The sequence below is a fragment of the Asparagus officinalis genome, chromosome 1, assembly GCF_001876935.1.
Source record: "Asparagus officinalis chromosome 1, Aspof.V1, whole genome shotgun sequence".
Classification (NCBI taxonomy): domain Eukaryota; kingdom Viridiplantae; phylum Streptophyta; class Magnoliopsida; order Asparagales; family Asparagaceae; genus Asparagus; species Asparagus officinalis.
Genome location: NC_033794.1, coordinates 50,836,004 through 50,851,683, shown reverse-complemented (window position 1 = coordinate 50,851,683; position 15,680 = coordinate 50,836,004). Strand labels below are relative to the sequence as shown.

Below are 15,680 nucleotides of genomic sequence, written 5' to 3'. Positions count from 1 at the left end.
AGACCTGAGACTTCATGTATCTCGTGAAGAGCGAATCCTAACTCCCCCACCGGGGTGAAGAAAGTGCAAGTCTCAGGATTGTACCTCTCTAATATAGAGAAGAAATGAAAATGGCTCTGGACGATCCCGAACTTAGTAGCCCGTACCAGAATCTTCAGGCCAGCTCGAGTAAGAGGTGCCTCTAATTCCTCTAGAACAAAGTTGGTCATCCGGGTCCACCACCCTATCACCGGAGAATGAACCCAACCAGGAGTTCTAAATCCTTGTACGGGAAATTCTCCTTTCTTCACCATAAACTTCTTGACAAAAATATTTGTCGGGCTACCCACTTCACCAACCGGGTATTCTTTGGAGAACATGCCTGGCCGTAAAGCCATCACATGTCTGTTATAACCAACTGTGCGGACTCCTTGAAAAGTTAGAGTGCCAAGAACAACCTCATCTTGATCCTTGACAAGGCTCCAATCCATACGCCTTGGGATAGAAGCAAATTGGAAATACTATAGGGGAACATTCTCTCCATATTAGGCAGGAAAAGGTTACGGTCTCCAACTTTTCTCAGCCATATGTAGTCCCCATCGTAAGCGACACCTAATTCAAAGTCAACAAAATCCCCAAAGAAGAATCTTGATTTGACTTATGGTTTACGGCTCAGCCTCTCAAGCTTAGCGTCCGTAACCAACATCCGAAGAGTTTCAGGAGAAGCCTGGGAGATCATTTCCACATGACTCTTCTCGGTAATCCTGAAAATCAGGAGTTCTTAGCATAGATTAAATGTCATGTTTGGATCCACGTCGCCTTCATGCCCAAAGTGATGGCGGAAAGGGAGAGGCTCGCTAGTATGACGCACTGCAAAATAAAGAAAAGAGTCAGACAATGCAAAGGTAAATCTAAGACGCGGAGATCGAACCTCGCGTCAAAAATCTTAGACGCGGAGATCGAACCTCGCGTCGAAAATCATAGACGCGGAGATCTAGCCTCGCATCAAAAATCTCAGACACGGAGATAGAGCCCCGCATTGAAAATCTCGGACATGGAGGTCGAACTCCGCGTCAAAAATACCAAACGACGGAGTCCAGCCCTGTGTTATTGAAACGAGTCTCCTCGTTGATTCCAAGATCAAAACTCGCCACAGTGTGTTTGACGATCACAAAGGTCATACTCACCACTGATTAAAGGGAGTTGAGGCGACGGCACGCTCGCCTAAGACACGACATCGGTGGCTGAAGCAGACAGCGATGAACCCTAAGCCGCGACGACGACGGGCTTGGAAGAGTGAGAAATAGTTTTCTTCTTGGGCGCCATTGCTTTGGTCGAAGAAAGAGAGGCACAGTGTTCGCCGGAGATAAGAACGAAAGTTTTCGTTAAAATTTCAAGAAGAGTCGAATGACTCTTGATTTGACCCCCAACGGTCTATTTATAGACAGCCATGAGCTGTCAAATCGGAACGAGATTCTAGGCCAGAATCCCGCCCAAACGCGATTTCAGCGTTCCAGTTGGTTGAACTTCTAGACGCGGAATTCATCCACACGTTCTAGTTCTCAAGCGTGGATTTCACCCACGCGTTCCAATCCCTAAATGCGGAATTCATCTATGCATTTGGACAGCTACAATAGCAGCATCTCGACAACCAAGGCTACGACGCAGCTCCAAATAAATAAAAGAAAAGCTAACAGCGGTCATCAAGGTGATCAAAGCCAAGAAGAAACAGACGACTCCGCTGGGGAGTCTGTTGGATGAGTACAGACAGATTATAATCAGCAACGCTAAAACCGTCAAACTCGATCTGGTGCACAACTCATTCTTCTAAGTGGCTAAACATTCCCACTAAGATTAATGAAGCCAGGAGCTGCACACAATTCATTCTTCTAAGTGGCTTAATATTCCCACTAAGATTAATGAAGCCAGGAGCTGCGCACAACTCATTCTTCTAAGTGGCTTAATATTCCCACTAAGATTAATGAAGCAAGGAGCTGCGCACAACTCATTCTTCTAAGTGGCTTAACATCCCAACCAAGAGTGATAAAGACACGATTCGGCGCACAACTCATTCTTCTAAGTTGCTTAACATTCCCACAAAGACGAATAAAGACGGGAGCGACGCACACCTCATTCTTCTAAGTGGCTTAACATCCCAACCAAGAGTGATAAAGACACGATTCAGCACACAACTCATTCTTCTAAGTGGCTTAACATTCCCATAAAGACAAATAAAGACAGGAGCGATGCGCACCTCATTCTTCTAAGTGGCTTAACATCCTTACAAAGATTAATGAAGATAAGAATCGCGCGCAACTCATTCTTCTAAATTGCTTAACATTCCCACCAAGATCAATGAAGCTGAAAGCTACATTTCGAGTGTTCATCAATGCCTACAAGAATTCTCTGGATAAAAGAATACATCTCATCATAGATCGAGTGGAGTATCTTAAGGATCCAGACGAAATCCGATGAATACACCTCATCATAGATCGAGTGGAGTATCTTAAGGATCCAGACGAGATCCGATGAATACACCTCATCGTAGATTGAGTAAAGTATTTCAAACACCTAGACAAAATCATCAGCAATGACTTGGATTTTAGCTTGTTTGACTAAGTTCATTGTCATCAAGACCCAAAAGTTACATTGTTTGGTTTGAAGAAACAGAATTTCAGCATTCCGACAATCAGGTTCACGATGTCTTCATATCAAACGGAGTGAACAATCAATCAACTAAATTTTGGGATCCAAAGTATTCTGAAAATTCGTCCAAGTCAACCGCGAACTTTCGAAAACTTTGGAGGGGGTTCTGTAGACTGTCTAAAAATCACAATAGATAGCTGATCCCTATCAAGCTTCAATGATGAAAGTTATAATCAGATGACTTTCATGCCAATAAATGCAAGTGGCAAATAGAGGACTTTTCACATAGATCGAGAAGAGTTATAATTCAACGACACTTCCGACGACTGATGAAAACTCTATTCAGTGGTCTTCGCAATCAACAATGAGAGTTACAATCTGATGACTGTCACACCCCATAACAGCTAACGCAAGGATTATTGAACAATGGTTCTTGCAGTGCTCTTCAGAAGAGGTTACAAGTCAATTAGCCCCTTCTAAAACGCGGAACTCATCTTCGCGTTATAATTTTTGAAATGCAGGCGACCCCCGTGTTTCCAAGTTGCAACAAGCAAAACACGAGCGGCCCTCGCATTTTTGACGTTCAGTCAACACCCAACTCCGCGTCTCAATTCTAAGACGCGAAGTTAGGGTACTGAACGCCAAATTGGGCGTTTGACTTGTTCAAATATGAGTCGAACGGTTGTAAAACCGATTCCCCCACGATTTGAGGGATTTTCGCCCACTTAGGAGCGGATTTAGGAGTTGGTTACACCCCTTATCCTCCTATAAATAACCGCCTTACTCAACCGAGTAAGGGGGTTGAAGTTTTTTTGGGAGATCAAAACCGCACGGAGTTTAGATCGAGGGAGAGGTTCGACTAGATTTCGAAGATCAAATCATCTCTGAAATCAGTAGAGTTCTTGGCAGTTAAAAGATCAGATTCTTCAACAACAAATAGATCTATTTAGCTTATCAACCGATTATCCGGTTCTAACAACTCTTTTCATAGAGTTCTAGCTCGTTCTGAGTTCTAAAAACTCGTTAAGAGTTATTCCTCAAATTTACCACAGAAGTTTATTGTTCCCACGAGATACAAGACGGTCAGATTGTTAACGAAGAGCAAATTCAACACAAACATTCAAAGGAGGCATTCCATCGCTACCGAGAAGAACCCATTTTTAAACCAAGGAGAGAATCAAATTCAATCTCCTCTCTTTTGTAATCGAATTGTAATTGAGATCGAAGGAATACAAGCCAATTTTCTTTCAATCCTTTTATTACAAAGTTTTCAAGCAACAGGGGCGGGTGACCCGTGGCCACACGGGTCACGGACGGCTGGTGGACAGCCGCGACCTGAGCGGGTCACGCGGGGTGACCCGCGGCGGAGGTCACCGGCTTTGGTGAGCGCCGCGGCCCGGCGAGGGTCACCGGCTGGTGACGGCGCGCGGGCTTGTCTCGGCGCAGTTTCCGAGCCCCAAACGCATTTTTGACGGGTTTTTTTGCTATTTTCTCGGGATTTATTCATTCTAGAGCATCTCAACTAATTGGATATCATTCACAAACATGGTTAGGCTATTGTCAATAGAAGATATGGCCAAATCTCTCATTCTTATCAAAATAAACTGCATCCGGAGCCCTATAAATACAAGCCTAGGGCATCCTTTTAGAGGAGGGGAATTATTATTAAGACGAGGAGGTACTATCGAACTTCAGAGCCAAGAGCCACGAATTTCAGCGAATGATAGCAGATCTTTTTGATTTCCTATACATAAAGAGTGGATTTCTAGAGATCTGAACCCCGTTCCCCCAATCCTTAAGATTTCGATAGGCTTGGTCTTAATCTCAAAAAGAGTATTGATTTCGCTTGGTTGATATCAGTACTTCAGCGAACACTTTCTTTGTGAAGTAGGAGCTTTGATCAAATACTTCTGTCAACCAGATCCGATCCGTAGGCCGTCCACGAATATCAACGTCCCCGGTACAGGCAAAGATCCCACGCAAACAGCGAGTGATAAACGTTCATTGTGTTTGTTTTGACGATAGTTATAATTTTTTATTTTCATTGTGTAAGAGTCTTATAAAAAGACTATCTTTTTTTATTTTTATTGTAACGACTGAAGTTGTAGTGAATACCTCAATGAAGAAACCAACTTTTGTTAGACCCTAGAGGGGGGGTGATTAGGGTCTTATGCTAATCTAATCCGATTATATGCCAATTAAAACTTATTAACAAGTTATCCTAGCAAGTATAAAATACAACAATGTATATGAGCTAGGATAAGCAATATGAACAACAAGATATATCCTAACAAAGAGATATATGCAATGTATGTGCAAGGATATATAAACTCAAGGGTAAACAATCTAAACTAGATAGTGGCCAATATAATCAAAAAGGTGATATAAGATATGAACATAAAAGAGTGCGCCAATGCAATCACAAACAAACAATATGATTACAGAGTTCGGTCCCCACGACCTACGTCTCCGCTCCTCATCTCGAGGAGATCTCCACTATCTCAACTGGGTTTTCTACGTTCACCCGAACAACGTTTACACCTCACAATACAATCACTATGCAATCACACCTCAAACACTAAGTGTTGGTCCTAGCCCGTGTCCTCCTCCTCAAGTGCTCGGTTACAACCTCTCCCTAGGCACGTCAACCGACACCACTCCTCTTGGATTCGACCCCGTCTCTCACCACACACTTCTCTCGGTGTACAAGTATATTACAAGTGAATCCTCACAATTAGGCTCAATACAAAGTGTTTGTTCTCTACAATGAATGAGAACGAATTATAAGCTCACTCTCTAAGTTACACAATCCCACAACCCAATTATACTATGAATGTAAATACAATAAGCTCAAATGGTTGTGTGTGTACAAAGAGATAAATAAAATCAATTAAACTAAACTCAATATAAATCTAGCTTATGGAAATTATAATCAAAATAATAAATTGCTAGATGAGTTTAGAAACACTTCTCTAAAGATGACAAGAGAGTGGGAGAAGAGTGAATGCTCAAACACCAAAGGATGATCTCCACTTGCTCTTGTGAAATTTGCTTCACAAACAAAACTCTTAAACACTCTTTTAAACAAACATAAAACACCCTTAAACTTGTTTAAACAATTCTCTTGGTTAAGTTGAAGGAGAACAGCAATAGGGTATTTATACCCACTCTAAATCTCAGTCAAAACCTCTAACAAAAGACAAAAACAGCCCCAGCAAACAGCTCAGAGAAATAGCCGTTGGAAGCCAACGGATCTATTGTCGGTCGACCAAAAATTCTGTCGGTCGACCGACGGAGAGCAAAAACACGAAGGACTGTTCTGGACCATCGTCGGTCGACCGGTGCGGTCGACCGATGGAGCTCTCGGTACACGAAGGACTGTTCTGGACCATCGTCGGTCGACCGGTGCGGTCGACCGATGGAGCTCTCGGTCGACCATATCGGTCGACCGACCAACTCTCTGGACCATGCTGACGAAAGAACAAATGAGCGGTCGACTGGTGCGGTCGACCGAAAACTGATATAACAAAAAACTGGTTCTGAAAGCTGTTTTACTGAATTTAAAACACTGTTTAAAAATATCAAACAAATTCCAAAAAATGTAAAACTTGGGGGAATGATTGTAGACATGATAATAAATATGCTACAATGACTGGTTTTGAAAAAGGACTTCCCAAATAAAAAATATCATCATTTTACAAAATAGTCCAAAACATGAAAATATGAGATACTTGAATTTTGATGTTTTGACATAAACCAAATTTTGAAACTTTGTGAAATATTTTTATAGACTTAGTAAAACATGTATAAACTGATATTGAAGTCTATAAACTAAGAATACAATATTTTCACAAAATTGCATATTCTATGCAATGTTTTCAAAAACACAATAGAAAATATGAAATATATAATTTCATATATATAATCATAAAAACTCAAAACACATGTATGTATATATAACTATATATATGCATAGAAACCAAAACTTATGTATATATATATAACTATATATATATATACCAATACATAGGAATGCACAAACACTAGACAAACAACATTAGTAGTAAATTGTTTGTAAATCATCATCAAAACAAGAAGGCCAACAATCTCCCCCTTTTTGATGATGACAAACAATTTACAAAAAGGATATATGCATGAAAGGAAATGAATATTATAATTCACATGCATATAAACAAGAAATAGTATACATATACTCACAATAATTCTCCCCCTTTGGCAACATCAAAAAGGGGACAAAAGAATTAAGAGAGCGAAAGCTCCCCCTATCAATAAGCATAGGTGAGTATAACATATAGAAAGATATAGGGATTGCTCCCCTATCAAAATGTCATATAGAATATATGAAATGAATATCATGGCAAACATATGTGAGCAAGCATAAATGAAAAATATGCTAAACACCACTCATATACAAAAAGACAATATGAGAACATATATAAATATATCAAAGTGAAAAATAGTGTCTCATATCAAAGAACATAAAAACCATTTGTATAGGTAGATTTATGAAATCAAAAGAAGAGAAACATGAGAATCGTGCAAAAAGTTTTAAAATGAAAACAAATCAACCAAAAGAAATCATAAATCAAAGTTTAAATCCAAAAACAATGTTTGATCAATCAAGAAAATTATCTTTGTGGGATTTGATCAAACCACATATGGAATACATTATAAGGCACGAATAGATGATCCATAAGCACAAACACATAAATATCATCATATAAGTAAAATATAATGAATTCAAAGCAATAATCAAAAACAAAATCTTTAATAAAAAAAATTCATGAGAGGCAACAATATATCAAGCTCTTAAGCTTGTTCCAACCCATATAATCATTTTAGCATCCGGTAAACTTGATTTAGGAATAAACACCCAATAAACCCGGAGGGTTATATAAACACAAACCTCTCATCAAAACCAAGACTAATAATTATGAAAACAAAAGATTTGATAAAAGAAAAAATTATTTTCATAACAAAAAGATTTTAAAACTTAATTTTCAAAACCAAGAAAAATAAAAAGTAAAAGTACGAAAATTCTTGGTTTAACAATCATTTTGGCACCCAAGAATTTTTGGTGCCGGATTGGTTAGGGACATGACCCCTATCAATAAGGCTCAAAGCCCTAAGATTATGAACCCTCTTGGGCACATATGGTGCACGAACACGGTCAAAAAAAATTGTGTAAATGACCTTTCCCATTGCAATTAGTGCAATGAAAGAGGCACATTTGATTTTGTTGATCATAAACATGTGCACGAGAAATATTAGAAACATTTGCAAACAGGGATGATCTTTTAAAATTATTTTGCAAATGTGAAACTCTCTTTAAATTAAAACAAAATTTGGCCAAATGACCAAATCGACCACAATGATCACATTTAAACACATGAGCATGCTTATGATGAACATGATGAGTATGTGCATGTATATGTGAAAAATGTGATGATGAAGCTTGATGAGATGCACAAGAAGGATTAATGTGAGCCTTAGAGGGTTTTTGTGCATCATAGCAAAATCTAGCAAGATGGCCTTTACGACCGCAATTTGTGCATTTGTAGACTTTATTATACATGTGTGCATGATGAATAGGATGTTTAGATGTTTTAGCATGAGATTTAGCACACATGTCCATAAGCTTGTTATTATTGACAATGCATGATTTAAGAGTTGAGTCTAAAGATGATATTCTATTTTTAATATTATTCAACTCATCATTAGGCACATATGCATTAGCATTAGAAGTAGAACATATATGATCATTTGTAAAAGAATTAAACTCATTTCTAATGTTCTCTACTTCTAATATGGCATTGTTCTTAGCATGAGATAAGCTAGAAATGGATGAGGTCAATTTTTTATTTTCCAAATTTAATAAGTCATTGTTTTCTTTAAGCACAATATTTTTTTTTTGCAATGATATCAAATTTGGAACCTAGCAACTCATGATCGGATTTCAAATTAACATGCTTGCTTTTCAAATCTATAAAATTATTATGCAACTTAGTATAGGCATGCATTAATCTATCATATGCACAAGCGAGTTCATTGATGTATATATCACTATCGAATTCCGAATCACTTACCACACTAGTGCTATCGCCTAGTAGCCGTGTGCATGATGATGCTCCACACTCACTTGAAGAATAATCCTCCAAGCTACGTTGGATTTCCTCTAAGTTGCCTTGATGTGCTTCTATGAATTTCCATAAATTGTAAGCACTATCAAAATGAACAAATTTGTTAGAAAAGGATGAGTCAAAGGCATTAAGCAAATATTCTAACAAAAGCTTGTTCATATTAAACATTCTTTTATCATTGCTACTCCACTTGGATTTTTTCGAAGTGGGTATAATATAAGCATCTTCAATAACTTCCCATAAATCGGATTGTTTAGATCTAACAAATATGTTAAATCTAGAAAAAATATAACTTGGATCTTTAACTCAAGGCGATTAGACCTTAAATCAAAGAGCACCAAGCTCTGATACCAATTGTTAGACCCTAGAGGGGGGGTGATTAGGGTCTTATGCTAATCTAATCCGATTAAATGCCAATTAAAATTACTTAACAAATATATTCTTGCAAGATAGATATATAAAGAGTTATGTGCAAGAATATGTAATGTACACAAGGTGATATATCCTATATGATAGAAATATATGCAAGGATATATAAACAATAAGATATATCCTAACAAAGAGATATAGACAATGTATGTGCAAGGATATAAAACTAACACAAGGGTAAATACTCTAAACTAGATGGAGGGCAATATAATGAGCAATATAATCAAAAAGGCGATATAAGATATGAACATAAAAGAGTGCGCCAATGCAATCACAAACAAACAATATGATTACGGAGTTCGGTCCCCATGACCTACGTCTCCGCTCCTCACCTCGAGGAAATCTCCACTATCTCAACCGGGTTTTCTACGTTCACCCGAACAATGTTTACACCTTACAATACAATCACTATGCAATCACACCTCACACACTAAGTGTTGGTCCTAGCCCGTGTCCTCCTCCTCAAGTGCTCGGTTACAACCTCTCCCTAGGCACGTCAACCGACGCCACTCCTCTTGGATTCGACCCCGTCTCTCACCACACACTTCTCTCGGTGTACAAGTGTATTACAAGTGAATCCTCACAATTAGGCACAATATGACAAATGATTGTTCTCTCTAACAAGGTGAGAACTCAATTAAGCTCACTCTCAATGTCACAAACCCACAACCCTAAATTATACTATGAATGTAAATACAATAAGCTCAATAGGTTGTGTGTGAACAAAGAGATAAAACAATATAAACTCAATATGAAATCTAGCTTATGAAATTAAGAACAAACTTATAAAATGCTAGAATTGAGTTTAAGGAAACTTCTCTATAGATGACAAGAGAGGGGAGAAGAGGGAATGCTCAAACACCAAAGGATGATCTCCACTTGCTCTTGTGAAATTTGCTTCACAAACAAAACTCTTAAACACTCTTTTAAACAAACATAAAACACCCTTAAACTTGTTTAAACAATTCTCTTGGTTAAGTTGAAGGAAAACAGCAATAGGGTATTTATACTCACTCTAAATCTCAGCCAAAACCTCTAACAAAAGATAAAAATAGCCCCAGCAAACAGCTCAGAGAAATAGCCATTGGAAGCCAACGGATCTATTGTCGGTCGACCGAAAATTCTGTCGGTCGACCGACGGAGAGCAAAAACATGAAGGACTGTTCTGGACCATCGTCGGTCGACCGGTGCGGTCGACCGATGGAGCTCTCGGTCGACCGCATCGGTCGACCGACCAACTCTCTGGACCATGCTGACGAAAGAATAAACGAGCGGTCGACTGGTGCGGTCGACCGAAAACTTATATAACAGAAAACTGGTTCTGAAAGCTGTTTTACTGAATTTAAAACACTGTTTAAAAATATCAAACAAATTCCAAAAAATGTAAAACTTTGGGGAATGATTGTAGACATGATAATAAACATGCTACAATGACTGGTTTCGAAAAAGGACTTTCCAAATGAAAAATATCATCATTTTACAAAATAGTCCAAAACATGAAAATATGAGATACTTGAATTTTGATGTTTTGACATAAACCAACTTTTGAAACTTTGTGAAATATTTTTATAGACTTAGTAAAACATGTATAAACTAATATTCAAGTCTACAAACTAAGAATACAATAATGTTACAAAATTGCATATTCTATGCAATATTTTCAAAAACACAATAGTAAATATGAGATATGTGATTTCATATTATAAACATGAAAACTCAAAAACTATGTATGTATATATATAACTATATATATGCATAGAAACCAAAACTTATGTATATATATATAACTATATATATATACGAGAAACCAATAAATGTGTGTGTATAGATATTAAGCTTAATGTATTAAACACACATAATATAAATCCTAAACTAAATTACCCAAGCTTGATTTTGATCTTCATTGAGCTTAACTTGGTACACGTTGCGGATGAAGTTAAACTTGGATCTTGAACTTGAATTGTACGATGCTTCACTCCACAATTCCGCCAACCTCCTCTTGATATGATCGTGTATGCTTAATCCATCCAACCTCCAACAACGTTGTTTGTCTACAATACATAGGAATGCACAAACACTAGACAAACAACATTAGTAGTAAATTATTTATAAATCATCATCAAAACAAGAAGGCCAACAACTTTCACCGCAAACAAAGAGGATCTAGTAAATATAGTTGTATGCCTATTTCTCTTTTTCACTTCTTCCTCCATTAAGTCTATGAAATAAAACTCCACATTTTCAGACCAAAAAACATATCCTTGTGAAGGGGAAATCTCCACCACTTCGTTAACATCATGATTTTCACTTGACATCTATTACATTCACAACAACATGAAACTAAAAAGGCTAATCAAATAAGAGAGTATAACTAGAATCAAATAAAGCACAAGCCATACAAATAGAGCATAAGCATTTTTTTTAATTTGATTGGATGCATGTATATATAACTTGCACATTAAAAAGTCAACAATTGAAATTAGATCATATTGGATATAAATTCTAAAAGTTATTGAAAAAAATTAAATCCTAGAAGCAGCAGCTACCTAGTTACATATTTTATCCAAGTAAGAATCTCCTTATGAGTTTTCTCTTTCATGTAATTCAAGGAACATTATACATGAAATTTCGATATGCCATGTTTACTCTAAAATTAACAACAAAATATAGAAATTATAATTCTATGACAAATATTAGAGCAATAGAATGAAACCTCATACTATGTAACTTCTAAAATTACGAAGAAATAGAATCCTATGTTCCAAAAAAACAATAACAATAATTGCATGAAAAATAGTTAAAATCTCCATCTGATTTTTCTTGTTTTCGTAGTTTGTAAGAAATACAGTAAAATTTCATGTTGATATGTTTACTCACGAACTAAACGCATACACAAGTGGCAACTCTAGAACCAAAACATAAGAATTATTCCTTCACAAACTCAAACAAATTATTGACCAAAAATTGTATAGACAAATCCACAAACAAAACCAGCTTAGAAAAACTCAAACAATCTACATGGACATAGATGATTAGCAAAAATTCAAACCCATCAAGTGAAAAAGTAAAATCTTTTATGAAGTGTATAGTATATTGTTTATTGAAAAGATAAAAAAATTTACCTCCTAAATTTTCAGGGGAAGACCAATATATTTATCGGTGGCTGGGCGACAGGTCGGGGGCGACGATCGACGGGCCGGAGGATGGACGACGGGTCATGGGCGGCGATTTCGGTGTAATTTCAGTGTTACGGGTTAGGGAGGGGAAGGGGGGTGTCGTGGCTGGGCCGAGCGAGTCGGGGGCGGCGGATCGCACGTGCGGTAGCCTGGGCAAGCGGGTCGGGCATAAAGCGAATTTCGGATAGAGTTGAGGGAGAGAAAGATGATCGGGTTGGTTTAGGGGATAAATAAGCCACGGGAAGGTGTTTTGAGATAAATAAAAGGTGTTTTGAGATAAGCGTTAGATTTATTGGGTTTTGTATATGGTCAGCTCAAAAAAAACACTCTAGTTGTCGAACATGTTTTATTGATTTTTTGAAAAAAAAGAAACAGAACCAAGAAAAACACTCCGGTTATCAAATCGCTCCCTAGACAATTACAAACGGTTTAAGAGTACGTTAAAATATCTATTTTTAAGTTGATGTTAAGACAGGCATAAACTTTTTTTGTATGATTTTATATAGGAAGCATTTTAATTTTACCAAATATTAAATTTGGAGCTTAACTTTACTTATAAAGAGATTATACTTGTCTCCATATACAACGCCATTACCAAAGCCGGTTGCATTCCCCAAAAGCGCGTGCAAGTGGGTGGGTACAGAAGACTTCCATTAATTAAAAAAATATTAAAAGTTTTTGAAGTCAGAAGAGAGAGAACTGGCAGCTGTCCTCTTGACCTTTTTCTCTCTCTCACTCCTTTGACATATTTCCAATGTCAAAGAGATGGTACAGATAGCAGTTTTCGAAAACCACCCCGGTTTTCCTAGCATCTTTACCTTTTCGTTATATGCCCCTCACCTATTCTCTCTTTCTCCTTCTTAATCCTCTCCTCTCGTCTCTCTCTCTCTTCTCTCTCTCTAAAATAAGTCAGCGGCTCTCTCTCTCTCTCTTCTTGAGATCTCCCGATGGACGCTGTCGACGACTGGGATCTGTCGGCGCGTGGTCAGAGGCTGCTGCTCCAGGGCAAAATCCCGGCGGCGGAGCCACCGTCGGCGAAAGAAAACCCATTTTCAAGAGGAGATGAAAGAGGAAATGAGATTTTTGCAAATTTTCCTTCTGATGTTTTTGCAAATAGTAGTTTTTTTGGGGGCTTAGAAGATCTCTACACTCCCTTTCTCTTGAAAAACACTTCTCTGCGTGTGGGCCCCGCTGTTGGAGCTCCAAAGAAGCCTCAGAGGTCGCCGGCGACGGCGGCACAGCCACCTCGGAGCAAAAGAAGGTAGACCCATTGTTCATTTTTATTTTTTTGCTAAATTTTTTGACGCGATAATTTGTATTATTGGGTTTTGAAATTTATATGGATTTTTATTTGAATTGTTCCAGGAAGAAGAATGTCAAGAAAGTGGTATGTCAAGTTCCAGCTGATGGAGTGTCGTCAGATATTTGGGCCTGGAGGAAGTACGGGCAAAAGCCCATCAAAGGCTCCCCTTATCCAAGGTAACTCCCGTATTCTTATGTTTTCTTTAAACCTTTTTTATGGAATTTCTTTTTCTAAATTTTATTGAATTAAATTGGGGGAAACTGCTTTGGTGGGGGAGAATTGGGAAAATTTTATTTGTGGTTTAATTCTGAATTGCAACCAATTATATATAACAATAAAATATTTATATTAGCGATCACAAATGAGTGTTTAGTCACTGTCCCGAAGCATATATGCATAACAAAAAGAGGAAAAGTAAATATATACTTTAGAGAGTATATAAAAGGGTGGCACTAGGGGCACACCCAAATCACAACTTTAACCACACCCCCTCTCTCTCTCTCATTTATTACATTGCACTGGGCCTTATATGGGATTTTAAAAATTTAAAATCCTATGTGAGACCTGGTGCACTGTAACAAATGAGGGAGGATGTGTGGTTGAGGTTATGGTTGGGAGTGTGCCCCTATCATTTTCCTATATAAAAAGCACAAGGTTTTCTCTTATATTCTTTTCTTCATCATATCCAGACGACATAGCTGCCCACTTTTCCAATCCAACGAAAGTGCTTCATTACAAGCACTATGATCATGCTAATACACTATCCAATAGTCTCGCGATGCAAAGTCAGAACACCTCGCTTGTGAGCAGAAAAATAGTGTAGAGTTTGTGTTTGTCAAAAGGGATGTATCAGATAAATAAAATTAATAAATTCTTCATCACAAAATTGTCCATCTTCATTAGTAATGTGAAATTTCCCTCCAAAATCAAAACAGGGGATACTACAGATGCAGCAGCTACAGAGGCTGCCCAGCGAGGAAACAAGTCGAGCGCAACCGAGCGGAGCCCGGGCAGCTCATCATCACGTACACCTCTGACCACAACCACCCGGTCCCCACGCGTCACCAAAACCCTTCTCAGCCCACAGCAGCGAACAGCAAAGAGGCCGATCAGCCGCCTCCGTCTCCTGCCACGTCGCCATCGATGGAAGAGGATGAAGGGGAGCTAATGGTTGAAGACATGGAGATGATAGGAGAGCATGAATTGGTTTTTGTAGGAGATGGGTCTGAAGAGAATAAGGTACAGGAAAATGGGTTGTCCTCGACTTTGTTGTTTGATGATGATGATGATGATGATAGAGTTTTTGGGTCGCCATGGCTTGAGAAGAGCAATAGTGGTGGTAATGCTACGGCGGCTGCTTGCTGATCTGGTTTTTCTCTTTTTGTATGTAATGATAGAAGGGTGTTTGTGTAACATAATTTGCATCTGTAGTTATAAAGGTAGATTTTTTTTCCCACATCTGATTATGTTTACCTTTAGCAAATTTTCATACATACTTGCTCTGCACTAATTTGTTCAATATTGTTGTTCCAAATTAGAATAAATGAGGAGTGTTACAATATATAGTTGACGGCCAGTGTGAAATCTAATCAGATGTCTATGAACTCGAATTCTAAATAATATTTACGTTGAATTGAAGAGTAGGATTCAGATATATAATTATAAAAAATGATGATCTTGGTGGCGATGTTATACAACTGTTGCTATTGTTTTCTTCAAAATAATAAATATTTTGTGAGAAAATGACTGCACAGCCTCAGAATTCTATATGAACTTTAAAGTAATTGTTATAAGATAATCCTCATTTTAAATTATATTATGTATGCTAGTATTGCTCTTCTATTAGAGCATGAATTCGCTGAAAATGGTGAGCACTAGGAGCCATTGTGCTTGAGAAATCAGTTTAAAGAGAAAATGAGGTGATCCAGGAAAGTTGAGGCCACCAAGCCGACAAGTGTTATCAGAGTTATTGGTAACTCATTGGTT

The 15,680-nt window shown here is 37.9% G+C and overlaps 1 protein-coding gene across 1 annotated transcript; it reads left to right on the top strand.

Annotated features, from left to right (window-relative positions):
• LOC109842373 (WRKY transcription factor 22-like) lies at nt 13,304-15,141 on the top strand. Its single transcript, XM_020411261.1, has 3 exons — nt 13,304-13,652; nt 13,757-13,870; nt 14,630-15,141. The coding sequence occupies exons 1-3, from the start codon at nt 13,339-13,341 to the stop codon at nt 15,057-15,059; spliced, it is 858 nt and encodes a 285-aa protein (XP_020266850.1). The 5' UTR covers nt 13,304-13,338; the 3' UTR covers nt 15,060-15,141.

Bases quoted from the DNA above. Each gene is read 5' to 3' on its own strand.
- LOC109842373 (XM_020411261.1), top strand. From the start codon at position 13,339: ATGGACGCTGTCGACGACTGGGATCTGTCGGCGCGTGGTCAGAGGCTG. The intron at 13,653-13,756 runs GTAGACCCATTG...GAATTGTTCCAG, and splicing joins CCACCTCGGAGCAAAAGAAG to GAAGAAGAATGTCAAGAAAG. The intron at 13,871-14,629 runs GTAACTCCCGTA...AAATCAAAACAG, and splicing joins AAAGGCTCCCCTTATCCAAG to GGGATACTACAGATGCAGCA.